This window comes from Corvus moneduloides, chromosome 1 (genome assembly GCF_009650955.1).
Source record: "Corvus moneduloides isolate bCorMon1 chromosome 1, bCorMon1.pri, whole genome shotgun sequence".
Lineage (NCBI taxonomy): Eukaryota > Metazoa > Chordata > Aves > Passeriformes > Corvidae > Corvus > Corvus moneduloides.
Window position 1 is genome coordinate 60908074 of NC_045476.1, and position 10541 is coordinate 60918614.

The window sequence follows — 10541 nt, forward strand, 5'->3', positions numbered from 1 at the left end:
AAGCATGCTCAGAGAATTCTGTCTCCCTTCTGTCAGCCCTAAGATGTTCCAGAGAATCTGTTTGGACATTTAAAGACTCAGGAGGGTGGCTTGTTTTGTTCTGAAACTGTTCTTGTTATGTTTATCCAGTTGTTTTCATTCTCCTTTTATTAAAATAAAACGGGTGAGGTGTTGGGGTCCCTCCCCTGCCATGGAGCCCTGGGAGAGGGGCCCTGAGGGGACAGACACGGGGCTTCCCTGCCCCTGCTCAGCCTCGTTCCCATTGGTTGGTTTGTGTTCCCTGCGCGGGCAGAAGGACCCTTGGTCCCGTGACTGGAACAGTTCTTCGGCAGAGCTCCGGCCATGCGGCTGGAGAAATAAACATCTCTGAAACAGCTATCAAGAATCTGTCTGTCCATATATATTTCCTTTCCACGGGACTCCTGGTTTGATATATGCGTGTTGCAGGATCCCCACTGCAACAATTACCAACAATCCTTGGTTGGCTCCACAGCTATCTGGCTATTGGTGTTTGAGAATATATATTAGTTCTTTTATCTTCTAGGCTTCTACCTGGACACAGGAGCTGAAGTAGTGAACCAAATTTAAGGAAAACAAAATATTCTTTAGTGATTTCAGAAAGAGCTAGGCATCTTTTTTTAATCTGTAAGGTTTCCTAATTAACCTGTTCAAAAGTGGATGAATTTCTCAGATTCTGTAACCATTTCAAATCTAACATAGCCTCAGCATCTTTCTGCAACTCCTGTCTTCCATACTGGCCTTAAACAAGTGTCCTAACATGCACTGTGACTATTTATAGAACCACAGGCTCACTGGGGGTGGGAAACGCAGAGATCATCTATATGCAACTCTGTATTCATTTAAGTAAAACACACATAGAAGTGGTGGCAAGCTTGGACTGTACAGTGCTTGTGGATGGGTAACCTTCTCTTATGATTCCTATGACCCAAAATAGTTTATCAACACTTTAACAACAGGTAAATACAATACTGAACATTTAATCAGGCAAAGAAATACTTCTTTTTTTACAGTAAGACTTGAACATGTTTTCAGCATACTTTATTTTGACGGCTACTAGATAAAGAACCATTATATTTTAGATTAAATATTTCCAATGTAACTAGTGCCAGATTGTTTCAGATTCTTCCTCTGCCACTGTTTACATTCCTGAATATATTTTGTCAGGGAAACCCCTGGTCTCAGTACAGGCTAGGAGAATGAAAAGATCAAGAGGAGCCCTCCCAAGAAGGACTTGGAGGTGCTGGCGGATGAGAGGCTGGACATGACCCGGCCATGTGCACTCACACCGCAGAGAGCCAAACGTGTCCCGGGCTGCATCCAAGGCAGCAGGGTGAGGGAGGGGATTCTGCCCCTTTGCTCTGCTCTAGTGAGACCCACCTGGAATACTGCATCCAGCTCTGGGGTGCCAGCACAGGAAGGACATGGTGTCAGAGTGAGTACAGAGCAGGGCCATTAAGTTGACTAGAGTGATGGAGCACCTTTCCTATGAGGAAAGGCAGAGATAATTGGGATTGTTCAGCCTGGAAAAGGGAAGGTTTTAGGGTGACCTAACTGCAGCCTTTCAGTACCTGACAGGAGCCTACAAGAAAGACAGAGCAAGATACTTTACAAGGGCATGGTGACAGGACAGGAGAGAATGGCTTCAAACTGAAAGATGGTAAGTTTAAATTACATATTAGGAAAAGATTCTTTACTGTGATGGTGGTGAGACACTGGAACATGTTGCCCAGAGAAGCTGTGGATACCCCATCCCTGGAAATGCTCAAGGCCAGATTGGATGGAATTGAGCAACCTGATCTAGTAGAAGGGGTCCCTGCCCATGGCAGGGGGTTTGGAACTAAATGATCTTTCAGGTCCCCTCAGAAATGAGGAATAACTGAAATAAAGACTCATTCCTTTAACTGATTTTTAGAAGAAGTTTGTAAAAAATGTAGTTCATAAAAAAATTTCAAAGCAACTGTTAAATACAAACTTCAGTCGTGTTCTATGCTAAACTACAGTCAAAGCACTTGTAAATTGTCTTCAGAGGTGAGAGAGAGAGTACAAGTTCCAATTCCTGAAGATCATTTGAACAAGACATGATCTTGCAAACTGAAGTGTATATATGAAATGTATATACTGAAGTGTTGTGGGGTATAAAATTCAGTCATGCTGCATGACAAAAGAGAGGAAGCACAATAGGAGGCACGGGCACCAGCGATTACATTCCCTTCATGCGGAATTAGCTGAAGGATGGAAGAGCAATTTGCTATATACCTTCATGTTACCCTCTCTCCCACCTACCCCCAAAACACAAGAGAGGTCTGCAGAGATGTCCCCTCACCACCGCACCCTAAGGAAGCTTTACAGAATGCTGAAAACTGCGGCAGCAGCTTGGGCCAAACCCCTCGCAGCACCACACGTCCCCTGCTGTCTGCCATACGGTCTGATCACACAATACCCAACCCCTCGGCTGGTAGGACAGTCAGTGGAGCAGAAGGTTGAAAAAGGAGGCTCAGCATGAGACACAAATTGCTGCTAACAGCTTTAAATGGTTTAACGTGTACCTGGTGCCAGAAATCAGGCACTAACTGAAGATGCAGCCATCAGCTATCAGAACAGAAGAAACTCTGGACTTGAAAAGAGAAAAGGGGAATGTTACTCTTCATCCTAATTCTACCCAGGATGAAGGAAGCATGGCTCAAAACTGGACTTATGATTTGGACAAGCAATACATTTCCATTTGCTAGGGTGTGGAAAGCCACAAGCTAATGAATTCTGCACTACAGGCAAACCTCGTCCAATTAGCCCGCCGTGTTTGGGAAGCAGTATATAACCAAACCCTCAGGAAACCCTGAAAAACCCAATGAAAGACCAATAAATCAGTGAGTTGATGGGCTAGGGGGTGTTGTTTTGTTTCTTTGGTAGAAAAGTATCCCTGTAAAAACCAGGGTATATTTTTCCTTATCCCATTTACTTAACTTTTTCACCTCATACATTTGCCCTGCAGAGCTTCAGTTCTATCCCTGAGCACAAACACACCACCTCAACACAAGAGCAGGCCAGTGCTGATAAAGGTCTCTACATCACTACATAAACAGTCATATGAACAGCTACAGAAATGTTCACATCCCTTGTTTAGCACAATGTACTCCTGTCCACTGCCACTCTTGGGCCCTTTTGGACTACTTTTTATTGAACAGCACCAAGCTGATTTAAGCTCCCACAGACACACACAACTGCTCACATCAGCAATACCACACTCCAAATACCTAGAAACTCTCCAAGCCTGCAGTGGCCTCTGGGCAGCCACCTGCTCCTAAAGAGACTTTCAAGAGAGATGAAATCACCAAATATATCCCATAATCCTAGAGCAGAGCAAATGGCCCATGGAGCATAGGATCTGTGATAGCAAAATTACAGACTGTAACACAGTAGAATTTCCTGCACGCACAGACTTGAGTCTTCCTCGTTATAATGAGTTTCTCAATAACTGAGTCTTTTTCCTGCTTGGGAGACAAGCAGAATTCAGTCTTTATCAGTTTGGTGAGTAAGATTTTATTTATTTACCCTTCTGCCTATACTTCATTGCTTCTCTTAGTCCTCAGCATTTCCCTTAAAGGGACAAAAAAGTCCCTTACATGTCTACCTATAGAAATCACATAGAAAAATAGCCCAAACATGTTTACCTAAATCTGTTGAGATCTTCAGGTATCAACTCTATGGCAGTAACTACCCACTGATTCCACAGGTTACGCATTCAAATGCTGATTTTGTAAACTATAGAGCTCTCCTGTAGGAGGAGAGTGAAGGTACAATACTGAAATCAGCACTAAACATCTACAGTTCGGGTTGGACTTTGCACACCACTATCTAGCAGAATAGTTAAGTATAAATTGCATCACTTTCATAAAGACAGATCAGCTTCCAACAGTTCAGAAAATACTCCTAATACTACTTTGTATTTTCCTCTCACTCACAGTCATGCCATGCATGAGATGATGTTCAGCTAAGTATTAATGAAACCAGTCATGCCCACTAACACACAAAATTGTGTGGAACAGAAAAATTTTTAAATAGTTGCTGTCTCTTCAGTCAGAAACAACATCCCCGTATAACAGATGGGCACAGGGAGTGCCTGGGTGAGTTCATCTGCTAGCACTGTGTGAGGGGACAGAACACAAGTCCCCTTTGCTGCCTGCACTGCTCACTGATAGCTGTGCTGTGTAGAAACCTCCTGCCAGAGCCAGTTCCCAGCCTCCCAGCAGCGTGCCCCACGGGCAGCACTGCTGGAGGAGTGCAGGAGCCCAGAGACTTGAGAGCCACAAGGACCCACCAGGGGATTCTCCAGCTGCCCCTCCTGAGTCCCTGCCTGCGCCAGCACGGCCGGGCACTGACCTGATGCCACTGGCAGCCTGCCCTGGCTTACACAGCTTCACACTGCCGAGGGAATTACAGAGCATTGCGGAGAAAAGGGAGGAGGGCTCGAGAGGCAGCTTTTAATTTTCCACAACTTTTGCTGCAGTTCCTCCTGCTAGGGCCAGCCTTCCACATGGTCTCACTTCTGCTTTCCCACATGACTAACAGATTGCATGCACTGGAGGCACCCAGGACAAAAAGCAGGGGATCTCCCAAACCTCCCAATCCCTCCTACACTGTTCTCTCCCAGCACAGCTTTTATTCTGTTTTCTTCCTATCTACAATAAAGATGCTAGAATAATTAAAGCAATGATTCCTTTACTTTGGATAAGCTTGTTAAGAGTACTTTATGCTTAAACCCATGACAAATGTACTCTTTTTATTATTTACAAAAATGACTTCTAGACCATTTTCCTGACAGACCGTTATTATTACTGTACAATATGTAATCTGAAATGAACATAGCATGAAAAACTTGAGCTCAATAGCATGAAAAAATACAAATAATTGAGAAAATACTCTTAGAGCACTTGGCATGACAGCATGATTCAGACAGAAAACAGCAGTATGCTGAAGTAAGAATGTTACCATTAGCTCTTTCAGAAACAGCAGAAAAGTCTGACCATTTCAAGAAAAAATCAGTGGAGTCACTTTCTGGATTCCCATCTGTTGGAAACATCATAAACAACTGGTATATCTTTCAGAAGAGAGAACTTGTCTGTTAGTACAGCTTGAGCAGGAAAGCAGTGGAAGGGACAACTTCCTCTGCAATCAAAGTTTTCCCTACTTCACTTCCCCCAAAAAACTCAAGAAAACCAGGCTACTTTAATTATTGGAATAATCAGCAGGGAACAAAAATACTTAGAATTTTTTGTTCATGATGCAAGCCTGAATAAAACACTAACAAAACAAAATTAAAAGAAAAATCCATTATCTTGTCTTGGAATATTTTCTTTCAGTGTAAAAAATGCTCTTTTCAAAGCATGAAGAAAGACGATTCTTATCCCTCCACCCCATGATAAACAGATATGAAATCTGCTTGCTTTATTCAGATGAAAACTTCATAATACAGTATACATCCTTCCTTACTTTAAAACACAGGCAGTGTGAATGCAGATTTTGTAAATCACATTACTTTGAATTTAACACTGGAACTTCTGTTCATTGATTTAGTAATTTGCATTTCTAAAATCACACAATGAAAACAGTCAACTTCAATTACATTTTTAATTTCAAAATGTTTACATTTCAAGTACTCCGTGACATATTTCTGTTTCAAGAAGCTGTTTCTGCAAAAACTGCTATGGCTTTGAATTGTCCATTAGAGACGTGGCATCTCCAGCCAGGGTCAAACCACCACACACATGCACTAAACCCAACTTAGAAGTAAAATAATTTTATATTTAACCCTGAGACTCAGCAGTGAAAAGCTGGTACAACAAAATGTAACAAGTCATTGACTAGTTATTCCTTCTTGAACTGAAAAGTACTGGAAACAACATTCTTAGTGGTAATTCCAAGGTACTTAAAAACAAACCATAACAACTCTGCAAAAGCCACACCCTTCACTAGGTATTTCAGTCAACCAACTTCACCCTTCTGTAGCACTAAGATACACTGTCTCTATATACATTTAAAACTTTAAAGCATTTATGTAAGTGACAGTGCTACTAGAAAATATGTGGAATATTAACAGCCCTCTACTACAGAATCACACTGTACTTCAGGACACAGTCTTTAAGTACAGGGTACTTTAAGAATCTGCTTGCTGAGAGCTGAGGAAAAGCCATTCAATCTAAAGAAGCTGTGACTTCAAATGAAATGAAACAAGCAGCACAAAAGCAACCAAATACCCACACTGACATTTCACAACGTGGTTACTGTTCAGTCACAGAAGTCAAAATATGCATGTTAAAATTCTCGAACTTCAAAAGCCCAGCTGTCATTCTCAAATTCTGCTGGTTTAGTCAGCCACCAAGAAATCTAGGAAATGACATGAGCTCATCAGAGCTCAGCTGCCTTACTTCATTTAAGATTATGTTCATTGGCTGACTGCAATAAAAACATGCATCAAAAGATGCTCTGATATCTTTTTAGAGGTAAGATCAAATGTCAAAATCTCCTTCAAATAAAGCTTCATTTGAAAACAAACCAAACTGAAAAAAAAAGGGAACATAAGAAACTTTACCTTAATTGGAGCCCGGCTAAACTGTATTTTTCTGTTGGCTGGGATTTCATCTTCATCTGGCAATCCATTAATTTCAGAATATTCCATATCAGGTTCATAACAGTTATTTTCATCACTGTCATCCAGATCATCCTGTTCTGTACCTGTCTCTCCCCAGTCAGAATTATATCTGGATCGTACCCGATACACATTGTAATCAGAGTGCATGTACACATGGGAACTCTGAAAATTATTCACATCTTCAGGCACATCTTTTTCACTTGCCTCATCATAATGGGACTCAGTAGCATCTGAAATTGCATCTGTGGCAAAATCACCACCGGAAGCTACATTTCTTGCTAACTCTGCAGCTTCAGGTCCATCAAAGCTACCTTCTGTATGTTCTGACCATTCCTTTTGTTGCACCAAAACTCCTGTCTCTGTTTTTGACTTACTCCTAGTACAGCTGTCCACAGATCTTTCGCTGTCAAGCACGCCAACCAAATCCTGTTGACCTGTTGCAGGACTCTCAACAGAATCAGCAATTGTCTCTGTGCTCTTTTTTATTTCTTCAGTTGTTTTTGACCCTGCCGAAGTGCCTGTGGACACCTTCTGTCTCGGTGTTAAAGGCGTGTTAGTCTGCTGAGAGCTCTCAACAGCCATCACACCTGTACTCTGTTTGGCTGGGGGAGACCATGTGCTGGTCTCTTTCAAAGGACTGAAACCCTCAAGGTTTGCAACTGGGGAGGAGATATTTGTGACAGTAGATGAGAGGTTTAGCGGATAGTGACCAGTTACAGAGTACTCTTCACTGTTTTCTGACTTTTCTACGATTACACTGTGTGAGTCAGTGTTTTCAAACACTGCGCTGAGCTGACTCACAGTTGGAGAGACAGTCTCTGTCCTTGGGCTAAGACTGTCCAGTGAATCAGTGCTGCCTCTGTGAGACTTAGAGCTACACCACTCATCCGGAAGTTCATTAGAAATTATTTTCTCTTTCTTTGGGGAATAGCGATTTGAATGTCCTGTTTCATGAGCATTTCGCTCAAACATCTTCCGAGTTTCAGTAAACTTGGAATAGGAAGGACCATCATGGATAGTGTCAAATCTACTAATCCTTTCAGAGACGGACGATTCCAACTTTACGATTGAACCATCTGCTTTTTCTACAAATTCTTTGGGCCTAATTCGTCTTTGAGGGGATGGAGGGCCACCCTTTCCCCTGGTTTTAGGGGCAACTCCAGCACTTTCAGTGGGCTCCATGCCCATCTGCATAAATAAGTTCTTGATCCTATTGACATTTGAGCCATATTTCCTTCCCCTGCTCTGTGAGGCCTCTCCTTCCTCTTTCGCTTTTTGGTCTCCATCTGATTTCGGTTTGTCAAAGGTGCTTTTCAGCGCCTGAAACTCAGTTCTGTAAGCATTTCTGTGAGGAGAGGCACTTCGGAGGGTTGATCTTTCTCCTGAAGACTCTGTTTTCATCATGTTTACTTCAGGTGCGTGAAACCTGCTTGCATAGTTTCTGTGGTACTGCTCTCAGTAGCTTGTCACAGCAGAGATTCTGCTTGAGGAGTGTTTTTCCTCAGGGGCTAGTGCCCTTCAGCAGGGCCATACTTGACAGGAGATCTGGAGGCAAATGTCTAAATGCACGCAGTCAATTTTGACAAAGCAGCATGACTGAGGACTCTCAAGAACAAGGGCTGATTTTACCTGCAATAGAAAGAAGGGTTTTCTGAAACCATGTCAGGTACTTTAAATCCATCACAATTTCCATTTACCATTTTCTGACATGTTTACAAAATCTAGTAAAAAAAAAAAATACAAACCAATACTGCACAGACATGTGAAAACTCGCCATTACAAACTTTTTCTGATTGACTGTTGCATAATTTACAATCTATAACATCACTGCATAGCAAAAGAACAGATAATCATATCTTTCCATTCACAAGTATAGTATCATGGCACAAATATGCATGCAAAGGAAAGGTAATGTGACATGAAATATGAGGCACTGCAAGACAATCCTTGCTCTCTCAGACAAACGTAATGGTAGCAATACTATCAAAGATAATATGCTTAGAAAGGCAAATTAAACATCAGCTCGAGGGAATACAAAAAACTGCACCCGAAGCTAATATCTTCAGCTGACCGAGTAAAGGAAGTGAAATCCCGTTAGAGAAAGTTGCCCCTTGTCACGGGCAGCGGTTTTATCGTCTGCAAAATCCTGGAGGCACCAACGAGAAGATGCAGAAACGGAGCCAGGGGCTGGACCGCTCCCACGCCCCGGCCCCAGGGGCTCATCCCCGGCTCCCGCAACCGAGCGAAGGGTACCACGGGGATCTCCCCAGCCAACCCCCTCTCCGTTCACCTCCGTTCCCGCTCCCCAGCGCTCGCCCTGCCGCGCCGCTGCCGCCGAGGCGGGGACGCCTCACTCTGGCCGCCGCACACATGGTGCCGGTACCGGGAGCCCGCGGCCGCCGAGCCGAGAGCGACGCGCCCGTCCCCGAGCACCTCCCGCTCCGCTCCCGCCGATCGCCACGGGCGACTGGAAAGGCCACACGGCAGAGGCTCTCGGCGAGCCGTGCAGATCTCGCAGAAGGCAATAAACTCAACCCGAGAGGGCAGCGCTGGAGCCCCCGCGGCGCTCCTCCTCGGGCGGCCGTGCCGCCCCGGCGGGCTGGAGCCGCGGGGCCTCGGGCGGCAGCACCTTGCGGCGGGGCAGTGCCCGGGCAGGCGCCCGCCGTCCCTGCGAAACAAAAGCCCGGTGCCAGCGCTGCTCCCTGCGGAGCCCGGCGCCTCCGCCGCCCAGCGCGCACGCCGCCTTACCCAGCCGACAGCCGCGACGGGCTCCCCCGGCCGCCCGACTCAGCGCTGCCCCCGCGCCTCCTCTGCGCAGAGCGGCCGCTGCCGCCGCCCGCCTGACAGGAGGCAGCAGCCGCCGCGTCGCCTCAACGCCATTGCACGCAGCGGCGGCGGCGGCGGCAGCGGGGGCACGGACACGGCTCCGCGCGCACACCCGCGGCGGCGGCGCGGGGGAAGATGAGGCGCCGTGGCCGCCGCGGCCGCGCTCCCGCCTGCGCCCGCCCCTCCGCCGCCGCACGGCCGCCGCGCCCCCGCCGCGGGACGCGCCCCGAGCTGCCGCCGCCGCCCGCCGCGGGGCCGCCCGCCGCCGCCGCCGCCTGCGGGTGACAGGTGCCTCACCTCCTCGGCGAGCCGCAGTGGTTCGCTCCGCTGGCGGGGCGGGGGAGGTGGCCAGCCCGCTGCAGTCCGGCCCCGGGCGGTGACTGCCGAGAGGCGGAGGACGGGCTCGGCCGCGGCCACAGCCACGCTCCCAGCGCCGAGTCCCGCTGGCTGCCCCCGGCCCGGTTTATCCGCTTCTTCCCTCCCCGGGAACGTTCGATCCAGCCTGATCCCCGCGGACCGGGCCCGCCCGGCTCCCGCCTGTTTCGGAGGAGGCAGCGTGCCCGCCCCCGCCCGGGAGGGGCAGCGTCCCGGGTCCTGGGAAAGCCCCCGCTGCTTCCCGCTGCGGGAAACCCGTGGGGCGCGGGTGGCACCGGGCGCATGGCGAACTCCCTACAGTTCCTAGAGCGGCAGCCAGCGTGTTCCCTCCCTCGCTGTTGATCCACTCACCCAGGCTGTCCGAGCGAGGGACGTGATGGTGACCAACCCCGGGAAACCGCTCACATCTCCGTGGGCATGGCTTGTTCTGGCAGCTGCTGACAGGGACGGAGGATCACCCTTGGAGCACAACCGCAACCACAACCACAATGCCTTTGTTGTTTATTAGCTGGCCGAGTTCACCACAAAAATGTTTTGGCTTTATACCGCGAATAAGAAAACTTAATTGCGGAACATGAAATCTCTAGGTAATTTGTAAAATGGGTAATCCAGGCAGGTAATGACTGTTAATCTCATAGCAACTCGTAAGCAAAGTTCGTTAAACTAACTGCCT

General features: G+C 47.0%; 1 protein-coding gene across 7 annotated transcripts in view; it reads right to left on the reverse strand.

The window, feature by feature from the left end:
- The window catches only part of PPP1R9A (protein phosphatase 1 regulatory subunit 9A), a 137359-nt gene extending 127303 nt beyond the window's left edge, over positions 1-10056 (reverse strand). For 2 of the 7 annotated variants that reach the window (XM_032111777.1, XM_032111767.1), the window contains exons 1-2: positions 9416-9583; positions 6608-8296 (exon numbers count right to left, since the gene is read on the reverse strand). In XM_032111777.1, coding sequence (XP_031967668.1) covers positions 6608-8071 — 1464 coding nt within the window. In that variant the 5' untranslated portion in view covers positions 8072-8296; positions 9416-9583. Of the gene's footprint in view, positions 1-6607; positions 8297-8957; positions 9103-9415; positions 9584-9790 lie in introns of those variants that run through there. The other 5 variants (XM_032111796.1, XM_032111787.1, XM_032111750.1 and 2 more) reach the window with 4 other exon arrangements.
- Between the last annotated feature and the right edge of the window lie 485 nt (positions 10057-10541).